The 16,806-nt window shown below is 44.6% G+C and overlaps 1 protein-coding gene across 4 annotated transcripts in view; it reads right to left on the bottom strand.

Annotated features, from left to right (window-relative positions):
* The window catches only part of NAP1L1 (nucleosome assembly protein 1 like 1), a 73,522-nt gene that overhangs the window by 38,493 nt on the left and 18,223 nt on the right, over nt 1–16,806 (bottom strand). For all 4 annotated transcript variants that reach the window (XM_069229579.1, XM_069229577.1, XM_069229578.1 and 1 more), the window contains exons 9-12: nt 13,795–13,934; nt 8,538–8,683; nt 8,439–8,458; nt 6,881–7,000 (exon numbers count right to left, since the gene is read on the bottom strand). In XM_069229579.1, coding sequence (XP_069085680.1) covers nt 6,881–7,000; nt 8,439–8,458; nt 8,538–8,683; nt 13,795–13,934 — 426 coding nt within the window. The remainder of the gene's footprint in view (nt 1–6,880; nt 7,001–8,438; nt 8,459–8,537; nt 8,684–13,794; nt 13,935–16,806) is intronic.

Raw genomic sequence — 16,806 nt, 5'->3', positions numbered from 1 at the left:
GCATAGGTTCAAAGGGTGGACCCATGAGTCTGGTTAAGACGATAAAGGTTCCATGAAGGAACGGGTGGTGTCCTTGGTGGTATAATTCTTTTGAGGCCTTCCATAAATGCTTTAATGACAGGTATCCTAAATAGTGAAGTTGAATGGGTAATCTGCAGGTATGCAGATATTGCTGCTAGGTGTATCTTAATGGAAGAGAAGGCCAGGTTTGTTTTTGTAAGTGTAGTAAGTAACCCACTACATCTTTTGGAGACGCGTGTAATGGTTGAATTTGATTATGATGGCAATAGCAAACAAATCTTTTCCATTTGCTTGCATAGCAGTGTCTAGTGGATGGTCTTCTGGCTTGCTTTATGACTTCCATACATTCTTGTGTGAGGTTTAAGTGTCCGAATTCTAGGATTTCAGGAGCCAGATTGCTAGATTCAGCGATGCTGGGTTTGGATGCCTGATCTGTTGGTTGTGTTGCGTTAACAGATCTGGCCAGTTGGGCAACTTGACGTGGGGTACTACTGATAGGTCTAGCAGTGTTGTGTACCATGGTTGCTTTGCCCACGTTGGTGCTATCAGTATGAGTTTGAGTTTGTTTTGACTCCATTTGTTTACTAGATATGGAAGGAGAGGGAGAGGGGGAAAAGCGTACGCAAATATCCCTGACCAGTTCATCCATAGGGCATTGCCTTGAGACTGCCTGTGTGGGTATCTGGATGCGAAGTTTTGGCATTTTGCGTTCTCCTTCGTTGCAAATAAGTCTAATTGAGGTGTTCCCCAACGTTTGAAGTAAGGTTTTAGAATTTGGGGGTGAATTTCCCACTCGTGGACCTGTTGGTGAACGAGAGAGATTGTCTGCAGGTTGATTCTGGATCCCTGGAATAAACTGTGCTATTAGGCGAATGTGGTTGTGAATTGCCCATTGCCATATTTTTTGTACAAAAAGAAAAAGGGGAGCACACTGCCTCACACTCAAGCAAAAAGTTAGCCCCAATGCATCATGGTAAATGCAGTCACTTTGTTTCGTGCTGAAAAAGTAATCAAAAGTCTTTCACCTAAGTAGGTGCAGCAAGTGCTGTGTATCTCTGGACACGTGTTTCTAGGTTTAGCCCGTCATCAGCAGAGAGCAGCCAAGTCTGTGGGATTGCTTGAAATGCCGCCAAAAGTCTTCTCAGGTTTATGTACCACTCACTGGCGCACAGGTGCCTCTCCAGAGCTCGTCAGCTCGTTAGCCATATTTTTTGTGCCAGCAGGTACAGCTGCGTCGTGTGTCCCCCCCCGTTTGTTTAGATAATACATTGTTGTCATGTTGTCTGTTTTGACAAGAATGTATTTGTGAGTTATGAGTGGTTGAAATGCTTTTAATGCTTGGAAAACTGCTAGTAGTTCGAGGTGATTTATATGCAGCTTTCTTTGATGTACGTCCCATTGTCCTTGTATGCTGTGGTGATTGAGGTGTGCTCCCCACCCTGTCATGGAAGCATCTGTTATCACGTATTGTGGCACTGGGTCTTGGAAAGGCCGCCCTTTGTTTAAATTTATGTTGTTCCACCATAGAAGAGAGAGGTATGTTAGGCGGTCTATCAACACCAGATCTAGAAGCTGACCCTGTGCTTGAGACCATTGTGATGCTAGGCACTGTTGTAAGGGCCGCATGTGCAACCTTGCGTGTGGGACAATGGCTATGCATGAGGACATCATGCCTAGTAGTTGTAATATCATCTTCGCTTGTATTTTTTGTGTTGGATACATGCGTTGTATAATCTTTTGGAAATTTTGAACCCTTTGTGGACTTGGAGTAGCTATTCCCTTTGTTGTATCTATTGTGGCACCTAGGTATTGTTGTACTTTGCACAGCAGAATGTGTGATTTTGCATAGTTGATGGTGAAACCGAGTTTGTAGAGGGTTTGCATGACTTGATCTGTGTGGTGCGAGCACCTTGTCAGTGAGTCGGTTTTGATTAGCCAGTCATCTAGATACGGGAATACGTGTATTTGCTGCCTTCTGATGTGTGCAGCCACTACTGCTAGGCACTTTGTTAAGACTCTTGGTGCAGTTGTTAAACCGAAGGGCAATACTTTGAATTGGTAATGTATTCCCTTGAATACGAACCTTAGGTATTTCCTGTGCGACGGATGTATTGGTATGTGGAAATACGCGTCTTTGAGATCTAAGGTTGTCATGTAGTCCTGTTGCTTTAGCAATGGTAACACTTCTTGTAGCGTGACCATGTGAAAGTGTTCTGATTTGATGTAGGTGTTTAGTGTTCTGAGGTCTAGGTTTGGTCTCAGTTTTGTCCTTTTTTGGTATTAGGAAGTACAGGGAATAAACTCCTGTGTTTGTGTCTTTGGTACTAGTTCTATTGCGTTCTTTTGCAATAATGCTTGAACTTCTATTTCCAGAAGGTCTGAATGTTGTTTTGATAAATTTTGTGCTTTTGGTGGTATGTTTGGAGGGATTTGCAGAAATTCTATGCAATAACCATGTTGGATAATTGCTAAGACCCAAGTGTCTGTAGTTATTTCCTCCCATGCTTGGTAATACTGACCTATTCTTCCCCCCCACTGGTGTTGTGTGGAGGGGATGAGTGACATGTGAGTCACTGTTTGGTTGTAGGGGTTTTGGGGCCTTGAAATTTTCCCCTATTCCTAGGGAATTGTCCTCTGTATTGGCCCCGAAAGCCTCCCCTTTGGTACTGTCCCTGGTAGCTGGACGGTGTGGCCTGTGAGGTGCTGGCTTGTGTGGCTTGACCCCGAAACCCCCCCTCTAAAGGATGTTTTGCGGAAGGTGCTGTAAGTGCCTCTACTCTGCAGGGAGTAGAGTGCGCCCATGGCTTTAGCAGCGTCAGTGTCCTTTGAGTTTTTCCATCGCCGTGTCCACTTCTGGTCCGAACAGTTGTTTCTCATTGAATGGCATATTGAGCACTGCCTGCTGAATCTCTGGTTTAAAACCAGACGTTCGTAGCCATGCGTGCTGTCTGATAGACACGGATGTGTTCATTGTTCTTGCAGCTGTGTCCGCTGCATCCATAGAGGAGTGTATCTGATTATTAGATATGTTCTGTCCTTCCTCAACCACCTGTTTCGCCCTCTTTTGTAGCTCTTTGGGTAGATGCTCAATGAGGTGTTGCATCTCGTCCCAATGGGCTCTGTCATAGCGCTCAAGTAGTGCTTGAGTTAGCGATGCGCCACTGGTTTGCAGCTTGTACTGCGACTCTTTCCGGCTGCATCGAACTTGCGGCTCTTTATCTGGGGCGGTGCATCCCCAGATGTGTGGGAGTTGGCTCTCTTGCGAGCTGCTCCTACTACGACGGAATCTGGTGGCAGCTGTGAGCTGATGAAAACAGGGTCTGTGGGAGGTGCTTTATATTTCTTTTCCACTCTTGGTGTTATTGCTCTACTCTTGACCGGCTCCTTGAAGATTTCCTTTGCGTGCCGAAGCATTCCTGGGAGCATAGGCAGGCTTTGGTAGGAGCTATGGGTGGAGGAGAGGGTGTTGAATAAGAAGTCATCCTCGACTGGTTCCGAGTGTAGGGACACGTTGTGGAACTCTGCTGCTCTAGCCACCACTTGTGAGAATGCTGTGCTATCTTCCGGTGGTGAGGGCTTTGTAGGGTACGCCTCTGGACTGTTGTCCGACACCGGGGCGTCGTATAAGTCCCAAGCGTCTTGGTCCTGATCACCTTGGCTCATGGTGGTGTGAGCCGGGGAATGTGATGGAGTTTGTGCCGGTGAAACGTTAGTTACAGGTGGAGGAGAGGGTGGCGGAGTTACCTTTTTCACCATTTTTGTTTGTGGTGCTTGGTCTGATTGAAACTCCAGTCTCCTTTTTCTCCTAATAGGGGGAAGGGTGCTTATTTTCCCTGTTCCTTCCTGTATAAAAATACGTTTGAGTGTGGTCCACCTCGGTGGATTGCAACTCTTCCTCAAATCTATGCTTTCGCATCTGAGAGGACAGTGATTGCTCCTCTGAATAGGAACCGGTAGGTGGGTCGGTTGCGGGTTGTTTTTGCACCGAAACCCTGTCTGTACTCTTTTTCGGCTCCGAAGTGACCTTTTTCGGAGTCGAACCCTCTCGGCGTCGATCTTCCTCGGTGCCGCTGTCTCTGCGTCGAGCAGTTTCGGCTCCGATATCTCGGCGCCGATGTTTTTCAACAGCACTTTCTCGGTCCCGAGAAGGCTGTGTGCCGGTGTCTCAACCGGAGTCGGACGATCTCGGCACCATTTCGGCCTTTTTCGGTGCCGATGGTCGGTCACCGAATTTATGGGTCGAGCCATGGCTTGGTGGCAGTGGCGTCCCCTGGGCCTTGTCACTTTTTTTGTGTGCTGGCTTCGACGTCTTACTCAGTTCTTTGGTCGTCGAATACTTCGGAGTCCGAATCATTGATCGAGAAGGTTTCTTCTTCCTCTTGTTCCTCGAACTCTCGGTGAGCTGTCGGCGTGGACGCCATCTGCAGTCTTCTGGCTCGACGGTCACTGAGTTTTTCGGGACCGGAACGCACGACAGGCCTCGCAAGTCTCTTCACTGTGCTCAGGCGACAGGCACAGGTTACAGACCAAATGTTGGTCTGTATACGGGTATTTGTTGTGGCATTTAGGACAGAAACGGAACGGGGTCCGTTCCATCAGCGTTGTTTTACACGTGGTCGGGCCGACCAGGCCCCGAAGGGGGATCGAAAACTACCCCGAAGGGTACCGGAGCTCTTCACTCTTCGATTCGGTGTCGATTTTAACTAAGCCGATCCCGAAAGCAAAAATACCGACGTAATTTTTCTGATATTTAGCTAACTTTCCGTTCCGAAACCCGGAGCGAAAGGAACACGTCCGAACCCGATGGCAGAAAGAAAATCGAAGATGGAGTCGACACCCATGCGCAATGGAGACAAAGAGGAGGAGTCCCTCGGTCCCGTGACTCGAAAGACTTCTTCGAAGAAAAACAACTTTTAACACTCCGACCCAACACCAGATGGCGGGCTATGCACAACATGTGTATCTACAGCGACAGATGCCATCGAACGTTTTCTAATATTTGTTTTACCATATTAAAGTACTTTTATTTTTTAACATGTTTCTTTTCAAGTGAGAGCGCTGTGCAACTATAGTGGTAGTGCATAAGCTTTGCATGTCTCCTAGATAAATCTTGGATGCTCATCCACAGCTACCTCAAGAGCACTGGCTTCCTAGACACTGCCTACACTTCAGTAAGAGGAGATACCTGGACATGGTTTAAGGTGAAAACACCATAGGTGCTCACTACAGACCAGGCCAGCTTCCTACAAAAGAGACTAATGTAAAAGACTGTCTACCCTGTGTACAATCGTTAACAAGCAGGTCAGGGGTTACCAATATGTGAACTGTGTCTAAACACTACCCTATGTGAGAAGTGCTCTATGGCCAATACGTCCAAAGGCATGTGAATAACTGGGCTAATGGTGGGGCCACAGACTTCCAGTGGAGTGGAATAAGTTCTGTAGTGGCAGCTAACCTATGGGCTATCATTAGCCAGCCACCATGTGTCATAGCTTTGAGTGTCAGGGGCTCAGTGACCCTTTCGATGTGGCTCAGGATTCCTTTCCAGAAAGTGGCTAAGGGGTCAGGCCCCCCAAATGTGGAGGAAGTTGTCCAGTGTAGAATTGCAGCACCAACAAAGTAGAGAGGTCGAGGGAAAAGTGCGCAAGTGTGTTGGGGTGTAATACCATTGTCTCAGCTTGTAAGCAGTCTCTCGCTGAGATGTGCTCCTATATTGTTCGGCTATATCCTACCACAGTGAGGGGTTCCTTTTAAGCACATTTTCTACTAAAAGCTTCACATTTATATTTGGATATACCGAAGTTTAAAAGGATCTCATGCAGGACAATTCAAGGTTTATGACTGAGACAGTGTTAATGCACGGTACCTAAAATAAACTCCAAAAAAAAAAGTTTGTTCGGATTTTAAAGCCATTACCTTCTTATAAGCAACACTGTTATAATGTTTGTTGCTTTCAACATAAAGTGTACCTGCTTTGCCTTTATTCCTAGCAGTTTAAATATTGGAAAAATAGCTCTTAAGTGTTCTTTATTCCACAAGCTGGATGCCCAGTCTTGTATGCATTCCTTTTTCCAAAACAGGAGTTACAAAATTGATTTTTATTCCATTTTGTGACCGGAGAGGTAGGAGATTATGATTTATGAGACTTAAAGCAGACTGCGCCACAAATTCTTCCCTTGCCCATGTGGAAGAGTAATCTTCCTTTGAGAAGCAGCTAAACAGCGCAAGCCATTTTCTGTCATTTAAGAGTGCTCTTCTCAGTCAGTGTTCTACAGGTGAATTTGACATAAGTCACTAAACCATTTAATGGCATCTGCTAGATGGTGATTGCCTAACGAGTGTGAAATGTTTTCTGTTAAATATTCTCAGGCACAGAGAAGGTGCTTTTCAGTAGTATAAAGAAAATGATCTTTTCTATGAGGTTAGATGTTGCCGCAAGTACTTTGAGAGGCTTGGAGTACTAAATCCCAGGAGTCTACTGTATCACAAAAGGGAACATGTGCCAGCTACCATGCAGTTAATGTCGATTGCCATTTAGTTCTGTACTCTGGTTCGTTATGCAAGGGTACATAACACCAAATGAGTACAGCCAACAGATACAGTACAGCTGCCTCTGAATAATGAGGGTCATAGGTAGTGGATATACTGACCTGACTGGTTTACTTCTGCATAGAGAAAAAAAAAAACAGGAGTTTGATCCTCTAAAACAGCTTCTGCCCCTAAATTCCTTGCTCCCTATCTTCAAATTAGCAGTTTGGGGATTGACATCAAGCACAATCCGGACCATAGGCTCAGGCCAGGATATACCCAAATCAAAACTTTGCCCAACAGTACAGAGAACTGCATGACATTTACTTACATCATCGTCATCTTCTATAGCTTCACCGGTGAAGTACAACACTGATCGTGGGACAATACGCTCCCTCAGAAAGTGACCAATTTCAAAGTCTGCAGCAAGGATTGCTTCTGCGTCGTCATCCTGCAAAATGGGAGTTAAAAAGTTACACACTGCATACTTGGAACCATTCCAAATGCAGGCATGTGCATAACCAGAACTGCTAATTGCTCATTATAAAAAAACAAGTCACCAACTTAATTATTCCATCTAGACTTGTAATGGTAGCTGCTGACAGGGTCCAGATATTTCAGAAATTATACCCCTTTACCAATCACCAACAAGGTGCCTTGCGGTCCCAATAATTCAGGGCAGTGAATTGGTTGGTCTCAAAACGCAGAACTGGGAATACAAATAAAAAATTGTTCTACAATACAAAGTTTATTTTGCCAAAAACTCCAGAAGCTTGAATAGATTGAAGCTCAAAACTGGTATAAGATTGGAAACATTAACCACATATATTCCTCAGCTGTTTTGCCAACAGAATCTGGTCTGGAAACAGACTAATACCAGAGAAAGTACTAGACTTCCACGTCTGCATCCTACAAGTAGCACATAACAGGCCACTTGACAATGCAGGAGTTGATGCTTTGCTGCACGCTTTGTTTTACATGGCAACATCTTGATCAGGATACAAGAAATTCACGTAGAGGGTCGGTTTAGGTGCAGAGTAATGGGTTCTTAAGGAGCCCTAGGTCTGTTTCCTTATGCCGTGAGAATTGCACTTAGGAATATAAAGATCTGCAGAATCACAGGATACATGTGTGAATTGGGCAGAAAAGGATCCCCATTACAAACTAACATGGAAAATAGTGTAGGTTACTTAAGTGATAAAAAAAATCTAGTTCTTTGTTAAAGCTTCTACGAAAGATGCAATAGGTGCTTTGTACTATTCAAATAGTAGAACTACATTAATCAGCCACTTTACAGTCATTTTGAACCCTCTATCCATGGAGTTTAAATACTTATGACCTTCCAAACTAAAAATAAAAAACCTTTACAACTGGAATATGAGTACTTATGAGACTTTTTCCTGTGATTTATGCCAGTTGTTTCTTCCGGCAAGTAAAATGGGCCCAAAAGTAGCACAATAAGTAAACCACTTTCCAAAACCAAAGAACACCACCCCAATGTTCACCTTAAGACCTTGTAAGAGTCCTGCAATTGGTGTACCAATATTTAGCACCTCTGATAACCAGTTCATGGGAAGCAGCAAGGCCACTGGGAAACACCTTGAAGTGCAACACCCTGAAAGGCAAGCCCAGGGGAAACTATCAAATGAGTCCTACTGTGAGCACCTTGAAGACCGTATTCTTTTCCCTGTGGTGAGACTAACAGGCCATTGGCAGATAGAACGGGTTGAGACAACAAGGTAGCCCCAGCTAAAAAAAACTGCCGGAAGAAGGTGATACTATATGCAGATGTGTTATTTGTAGGACAAACCAGCCACATTAAATTATGATTTACAATTCAAACGTTAACAATTTAGACAAATTTCAACATCTTAGGTTGTTTTACTTACCAGTTCACCACTTTCTGGAACTGTAACAGAAAAAATAGAATCATTATCTGAATATGCACAGGTAAAGATGTAAACAAGTGAGTAAGACTCCATAGTTACCTTCTGGAGGAGTGAAGAAGTTGAAGAACGAATCATTTGGTACAGTTTTTGTAACCGTTCTAACTGTGCCACGGCCCTTATGCTTCTGTTTCTTCTTTATAGTTTTCAATGTTACATTTTTCCCTTTCTTCCAGTCTATTTGGCACCTAAAAGAACAAAGGAAACATTCAGATCGGAATTCTAGAATTCTTAACTGTAATCCTAGATCTCTCCCAGAAGTCATAAGCACTGACTATTCCTGCCTATGCAGGGGACCACAGAACACATTGAATATATATTATATATGTGTAGAATAAAAATTGTATCTCAAAATTGTATAAAATATATACATACATCTATGCAACCAATTTTAAAGGCTAAAATGCCTAATTTACATCATTTCTTTAATAGCCATTTACCAGACTCAGACTTTACTGTTTACAGAAATGAGTGCAATATACAGCCTTGAAGAGAAAAAGGAAAATACATTGTTAGACCTGGTCTTTTTTTTCCTTCTGACCTGTTTTTATGATCTGCTGGACTCGGTTTTTGCTGGTTTATGTCTCTGCGCACTTTACTGTGGAACAGGACAACCATGCATTAACTGCTGTATGTGTTATAAGTTGCTGTATGCAAGATTTGTCCAGGGATGCAGGCCGTGTTTCTTATGACTGATGAGAATTACCCGGATAGAAAACTAGGATTACAGGTAAGTTATTCATCTCTTCCCGGGGATCATCAATAGTCATTGGCACTGACTAGAATAGCAAGCCCATCCCACACCCCTACAGGCGAAGAGGAAGCAAAAAGCAGTTGACCGGTTGAAAAAGGCCTGCCATACCGGTGTCCAAGTATCTGAATCTAGACCGTAATGCCTTGTGAAAGTATGCCTCGATCTCCAAATAGCAGCTTAGTAGACTAGAGATTGAACCTTCTCTAGCAGGCTGCTGTTACTGCCTTGCCCCTTGTAGAGTAGGCTTTGTAGTTGGTAGGCAAATGCTTGCTGGCCAACTGCTAAATGAACATTATGCAAGAAACTATCCATACAGAAATGGATTGTTTAGAGGCGGCAAGACCTGTCCTAATGGTACCATAGACAAACAGGTGGGTCAGACGGTCTCCTTTAGACTTGTCCAGATAAAATTTCAGAACTCTGCAAATCCAAAGAGTGTAGAGCTCTTTCTGCTGGTGTGGACGGGTTAGGAAAGAACAGGGAGTGAGATTTTTCTAGTTAATATGGAAATTTGACAACACTTTAGGAAGATAAATATGGAGTTCTCTTCACTACCCTGTTGGCATGGAACACTAAGGCTCTTTGACACAGTTTTGCTGAACTTGCATGTGGAAGTAATAGCAGCAAGAAAATCAGTCTTTCAGGTAAGGTGCGGCAAGGAAGACTTGCAAGATGCACTTTAGAGGAAAACTATAAATAAGATGTAGTCATATAGGAGATAGGGTAGTATTCTTACTGATCCAGAATGTGGATGATACGACTGATTACACCACATAAAGAACCTCTCGATTCGACAGAATACAAACATCTGGTTGATGGTTTTTGAATGAGAATGTTCATGCATTCCTGAGGCAGGCCCAAGTGTCCATACTCCAGGTATTCAGGAGACAAGCTGGTCAAGCTTAGCTTTGGGGGGGGGGGGGGGGGGGGTTCAATCTGTGTGGTCTTTCCTATAGGTGAAAATTTGGATACCACTGGCGGGGCCATTCTGGGGCTATCAGGATCATTCTGGTCCTGGCTCTATAGTTTGTTAATGACAGTTTTTATCAGAGGAACAGGAGGAAACATACAGAAATGTTCCTGACCAACTTATCAAAAGGGGATTCTTTTTGTCCCTGGTCAGTAGAACCTGGATGCGAAGTCTGGAACTTTTGTTTATTTCACCTGCAAACAGGTCTATGAGGGTGTCCCCATCCCTGAAAAATATCTTCTACGTTGTTGTGCAGTATCCAGTCGTGAGTGAAGTTTCAGTTTATAGAGTCAGTTTCTATGCCCTGGACTCCAGGAAGGTGAATCGCGGAGATTGAGTTTCCTTGTGAATAAGAACACCATTCGTCCGTTATTTTTCTGTTAAGACTACCATGGAATTGCCCCTTCCACAGATGGAGACTGGGTGATTGTTGTCCCAAAGGTCTGAGAACTGATCCCACTTATCCTCTAGATTCTGCTAAAGAGGTCTCATGTGTACACAGGTATTGGGAACAATGAAATTACATGTCGTGGATCCTAGAAGGGATGTCACTTGCCTGGCTGATGGATGCAGGTTGAGAAGGATATTGGCACACATCTTGCTAGTGACGAGTCCCTCCTCCAAAGGACTCACTTTTTTGACTGTTCAGTGTCACACTGAGGCAGAGTATTTGTTGAGTTGGGACCGATGGATTCTCTCCCCCCCCCCCCCCCCCCCCCCAAATATCCGAATATGGGCAGAGCAGTGCCAGTTGATTGGTGCCTTACTGATAACGACATGGAAATCCTTGAGGATGACAGTAACAATGGAGAATCTTGCCTTGATGCAGAGTAACCCCTGGTTGACATCGAAGGAGACCATGGTCTCACAGCATCTGGTTGCCGTAAACTGGGATCCCTGCCTCAACGTCAGGCAGCATCTGGTTGCCAACTGAGATCCTTGCTCTGACACTGAGAGGTCTGGATGCTGTTAGACTGTCAGACGGTGAGTGATGGTTGCTCACCATTGTATGCCTGGACGTTGAACATCTATGGTGTTTTGCTGCTGATGTACAGTCGCTCACATTGTGTAGTCTGTTGACAGCGATACTCAACAGCATTGGCAAGGGGGAACAAGCAGGTTTTTTTTTTACCTACAGAAGTGGAGCTTGTCCTTTCAGGAGATCTGCCTCTTGTGTTTGTGGAGAGCAGCAGGCCCTTTTAGCAGTGGTTGAAATGGGCTGCTTTTCCTTTTTGAGCAGTGTCTCTTTAAGGCCATGTAGACAGCTTCTGTCTTTTAAAGTCCTTTGACAGTGATAGCATGACTCAGGTTGGTGAGTGATAGCAAGACAATACAAACTGAATTGGGGAAGGGGTGTCAGTCTGTACCTTCTTATTCCAGGCTGGACACTTTACCAAAAGGGAAAGTGTTTGGCAGGAAAAAAAATAAAAAATTCCTGTCACAAAACACTTTCACCCTATAAGTGAAAGAAGTCGAGTGAAGTAAAGAAAACATCGTTTGGGAAATACTTTGACTAAAACCCAAGAAAGGCAGCTCAATGCTCCAGGGTCCTCACTGAAGGAGCAGGAAAATCCTGACCTGTCACCTAGCTGTCACCTTTGGGGCATGAAGGATTATAGGAGGTCCTGGAGGTCTTAAAGACATGGTGCCAGTATTTCACTGGCATGCTTTTAATGCAGCCTTTTAGCTAACAATGCATTTCTAATGGCCAACAATGTATTTGTTTTTCCTTTGTTTTCTCTTCAATAAAGGCAGTATTTTGACATTTCTGTAAATCAGAAGTAGAAGGGTGCAGAGTCTGATAAATGGATCAAAAACAATGTAAATTAGGCATTTAGTCTTTAATATGGGCTGCATATATGTACATAAATACATGTATGTTTTATAAAAATTTCTAGACACATTTTAATTCTATACAAATATAATTAATGTGTTCTGGGGTCCCCGCATGTAGGCAGCAATATTCAGAGCTTATGACTGATGATTCCCCTGAAAGAACAAACATTTCACTTAATATTTACAGCGGTGGAAAGGATCCAACAGCCATGCATCATCACTGCATTACTTTTTGGGCAATAGCTGGTTTTGGGAGAATCCCGAGCAACTGAACTGCAAGTAACTAGAGAATAATCAAAATCCATGTCTAAAAAGCTCCTTTTCTATGCAGTGATTTGGCTTCAAACAGGAGTGGTAAGTGATAAGGTTTCAGATGTATTATCAGCCATGATAATAGAAAAGTAGTGCACAAAGGCCTGGTCTGCATTCTGGTAAGCTTTTTCTAGCAGCATCTGAGTCAATCATCAGTATCATTGTATACGGTACAGCCAATCTGATTAAGAGTGCTGTTGAAACAGGACAAATTCAACACTATACTACCAAGGGTGTGTTCAGAAGGTGAGCAATAACTTCAGAAAACTAGGACTTGTAGAAAAGTGGGCTCTTTGGATTGAGTTACACTGAAAGCTAACAAGTGTCCTAGGACTCTTGAAGGTGGATAACAAAAAAATAAGGGCTTAGAAAATTGCGATGGCTTCTAAATCAGGAGAGTGATGCCAATAGCCTTTTTAGTAGATGCTTTTTACAAATTACAAAAAACAATGCTTTAAAGCCATTAGGTATAAGTCACTGTTTAATACTTTCCTTCTTACACAATCTAAACTGAGGATCCAAGAAAAAGCTCAGAAAGGCTTGGGTAAGAGTTCATACCTTAGAGGTTAATTATCAGTCTGCACACTAGTTCTGCAAAATCAACAATGCTCTTTAGAAACCTATGTATGGAAAGGGTCAAGATGAAATGAAAGCATATCACTTTAGCAAAGCAATGAAATGTTACAGGTGAGAAATGACCAATTCATAATACAGCAAGAGCTGTCTGAAAGTGTGCCTAATAGTGACAAATTGAGAACTCAGTTTAGACACTAGATCAAGAAGTAGTGAGATTACGGACAGAGAAATTAATCTATATGTTATGTGGTGGCAGTCATGGATCATCAAGATGGGGTTAAAAAAGAAACCGACCAAAGAAATTGCTCAAAAGCCAATAGGACTGGTGTTTATCACCAGCCTTTTGGTCTCAATGTGTGTTTTTTTGGCAACATTGCTGGTGAAGCTGCCAGGACCAATTTAAAAACAAATAAAAACAAAAAACACATGGGTCATACGCAAAAATACTTCTGTTGCAAAAAGAACACATTTGCTTAGTATTCCGCCACTTGAACTACATTGTGCGCGATGTAGTCATTGTGAAAGGGCAGAACGCCATTATTCATAGTGAAGTTATCCAATGGGCTAAAGTGGACTGGTCGATTGCCCTGTGCTGCATGCTGGAGTGGGTGTAAGAAAAACGTGAGGGGCAAAGTTAGGGGTGAAGGGGACAATGACAGCCTCTAATAAAAGATTAGTAAGAAGAGGTGTTGGCAAACAGATCTTAAAATTATCTAATTAACTGCAGTTCAGTGGAGTGGTGGATATGCTAGCCTGGTAAAATTTAATTGAAGACAATGCTACTTTGGTATCATCATTATCAGTTGTAAATCTATAACTTTAGTCTGAAAGTCAGATAAAAAAATGCTCACCCTGTGCAGCCCATAATTTCTGGCCCATCAAAGGAAAAGGGATCAGATTCATCTGGCTCAGACCTCATTTTGTAGGATTTTGTCAAGATTTCATTTGTGAAGAACTCATTTGATTCAAAGTAAAATTCTAGCGTGAAACTCTGAAAGAAAGGATGTCCGTTAGATAAATGTAATCAAACTGCCAGTTACTGTAGTAATTTGTTCAGAAGACTATCGCACCATGACAATCTTTACACCAAAATGCAGTTCTGTAAAATTAGATATTTTCTAAGCAAATACAACTAGAGGGCAATGCCATCCCCTACTATTGTTGAGGCAGATATCCATGGCAAAATTATAAAAGATCAATTTAAACTTGTGAAAGGAGGGGTTCATAAAACAAAAAAATAAATCCACATTTGGCACATTTTAACTGATGAATGTCAAGAAACTCCATGAACATGTCCTCCTCCCCCAGTCCAAAGCGTGAAGAGGGTCAAAAGACAACTGCTCAAACGCTCACTAGTAATACAAGCACACGTGTAAACTAGGCAATAAAAACATCTTCCAAAACCCAATCAAGTTAACGGGGTGACAAAGATCAAAAGAGCCCTAATAAAAAGGACACCATTGAAGGTCATGTTTCAGAGGTCCAGTGAGGCAAGGTCTTTAGTCCAAGGCACTAAAGACTAGGCCAGACCATGTCAATTTCTCAATCGTTTAAAGAGTATTTCGGCGACCAAAGTAAAGCATGTGCACAACTGGAGATTCTAGGCTACTAAATTATCAAGCCACAGTCTGGGAAGATCCTAGACTATATTTTTTTGTGGTTAATTTAAGAGCCTATGTAAAGAAATGGCTCCCTGTTGCAGTTACCCCCCACTTTTTGCCTGATACTGATGCTGACTTGACTGAGAAGTGTGCTGGGACCCTGCTAACCAGGCCCCAGCACCAGTGTTCTTTCACCTAAAATGTACCATTGTTTCCACAATTGGCACACCCTGGCATCCAGATAAGTCCCTTGTAACTGGTACCTTTGGTACCAAGGGCCCTGATGCCAGGGAAGGTCTCTAAGGGCTGCAGCATGTATTATGCCACCCTAGAGACCCCTCACTCAGCACAGACACACTGCTTACAAGCCTGTGTGTGCTAGTGAGAACAAAATGAGTAAGTCGACATGGCACTCCCCTCAGGGTGCCATGCCAGCCTCTCACTGCCTATGCAGTATAGGTAAGACACCCCTCTAGCAGGCCTTACAGCCCTAAGGCAGGGTGCACTATACCATAGGTGAGGGTACCAGTGCATGAGCACTGTGCCCCTACAGTGTCTAAGCAAAACCTTAGACCTTGTAAGTGCAGGGTAGCCATAAGAGTATATGGTCTGGGAGTCTGTTTTACACGAACTCCACAGCACCATAATGGCTACACTGAAAACTGGGAAGTTTGGTATCAAACTTCTCCGCACAATAAATGCACACTGATGCCAGTGTACATTTTATTGTAAAATACACCACAGAGGGCACCTTAGAGGTGCCCCCTGAAACTTAACCAACTATCTGTGTAGGCTGACTGGTTCCAGCAGCCTGCCACACTAGAGACATGTTGCTGGCCCCATGGGGAGAGTGCCTTTGTCACTCTGAGGCCAGTAACAAAGCCTGCACTGGGTGGAGATGCTAACACCTCCCCCAGGCAGGAGCTGTAACACCTGGCGGTGAGCCTCAAAGGCTCACCCCTTTGTCACAGCCCAGCAGGGCACTCCAACTTAGTGGAGTTGCCCGCCCCCTCCGGCCACGGCCCCCACTTTTGGCGGCAAGGCTGGAGGGAACAAAGAAAGCAACAAGGAGGAGTCACTGGCCAGTCAGGACAGCCCCTAAGGTGTCCTGAGCTGAGGTGACTAACTTTTAGAAATCCTCCATCTTGCAGATGGAGGATTCCCCCAATAGGATTAGGGATGTGACCCCCCTCCCCTTGGGAGGAGGCACAAAGAGGGTGTACCCACCCTCAGGGCTAGTAGCCATTGGCTACTAACCCCCCAGACCTAAACACGCCCTTAAATTTAGTATTTAAGGGCTACCCTGAACCCTAGAAAATTAGATTCCTGCAACAACAAGAAGAAGGACTGCCTAGCTGAAAACCCCTGCCGAGGAAGACCAGAAGACAACAACTGCCTTGGCTCCAGAAACTCACCGGCCTGTCTCCTGCCTTCCAAAGAACTCTGCTCCAGCGACGCCTTCCAAAGGGACCAGCGACCTCTGAATCCTCTGAGGACTGCCCTGCTTCGAAAAAGACAAGAAACTCCCGAGGACAGCGGACCTGCTCCAAAAAGACTGCAACTTTGTTTCAAGAAGCAGCTTTAAAGAACCCTGCAATCTCCCCGCAAGAAGCGTGAGACTTGCAACACTGCACCCGGCGACCCCGACTCGGCTGGTGGAGAACCAACACCTCAGGGAGGACCCCCGGACTACTCTACGACTGTGAGTACCAAAACCTGTCCCCCCTGAGCCCCCACAGCGCCGCCTGCAGAGGGAATCCCGAGGCTTCCCCTGACCGCGACTCTCTGAAACCTAAGTCCCGACGCCTGGAAAAGACCCTGCACCCGCAGCCCCCAGGACCCGAAGGACCGGACTTTCACTGCAGAAGTGACCCCCAGGAGTCCCTCTCCCTAGTGGAGGTTTCCCCGAGGAAGCCCCCCTTGCCTGCCTGCAGCGCTGAAGAGATCCCTTGATCTCTCATTGACTTCCATTGAGAACCCGACGCTTGTTCTAACACTGCACCCGGCCGCCCCCGCGCCGCTGAGGGTGAAATTTCTGTGTGGGCTTGTGTCCCCCCCGGTGCCCTACAAAACCCCCCTGGACTGCCCTCCGAAGACGCGGGTACTTACCTGCAAGCAGACCGGAACCGGGGCACCCCCTTCTCTCCATTATAGCCTATGCGTTTTGGGCACCACTTTGAACTCTGCACCTGACCGGCCCTGAGCTGCTGGTGTGGTAACTTTGGGGTTGCTCTGAACCCCCAACGGTGGGCTACCTTGGAC

The sequence above is a fragment of the Pleurodeles waltl genome, chromosome 4_1 (assembly GCF_031143425.1).
Source record: "Pleurodeles waltl isolate 20211129_DDA chromosome 4_1, aPleWal1.hap1.20221129, whole genome shotgun sequence".
Lineage (NCBI taxonomy): Eukaryota > Metazoa > Chordata > Amphibia > Caudata > Salamandridae > Pleurodeles > Pleurodeles waltl.
Note: the sequence above shows the minus strand (reverse complement) of the source record. Positions and strands in the feature narration are given on the sequence as shown.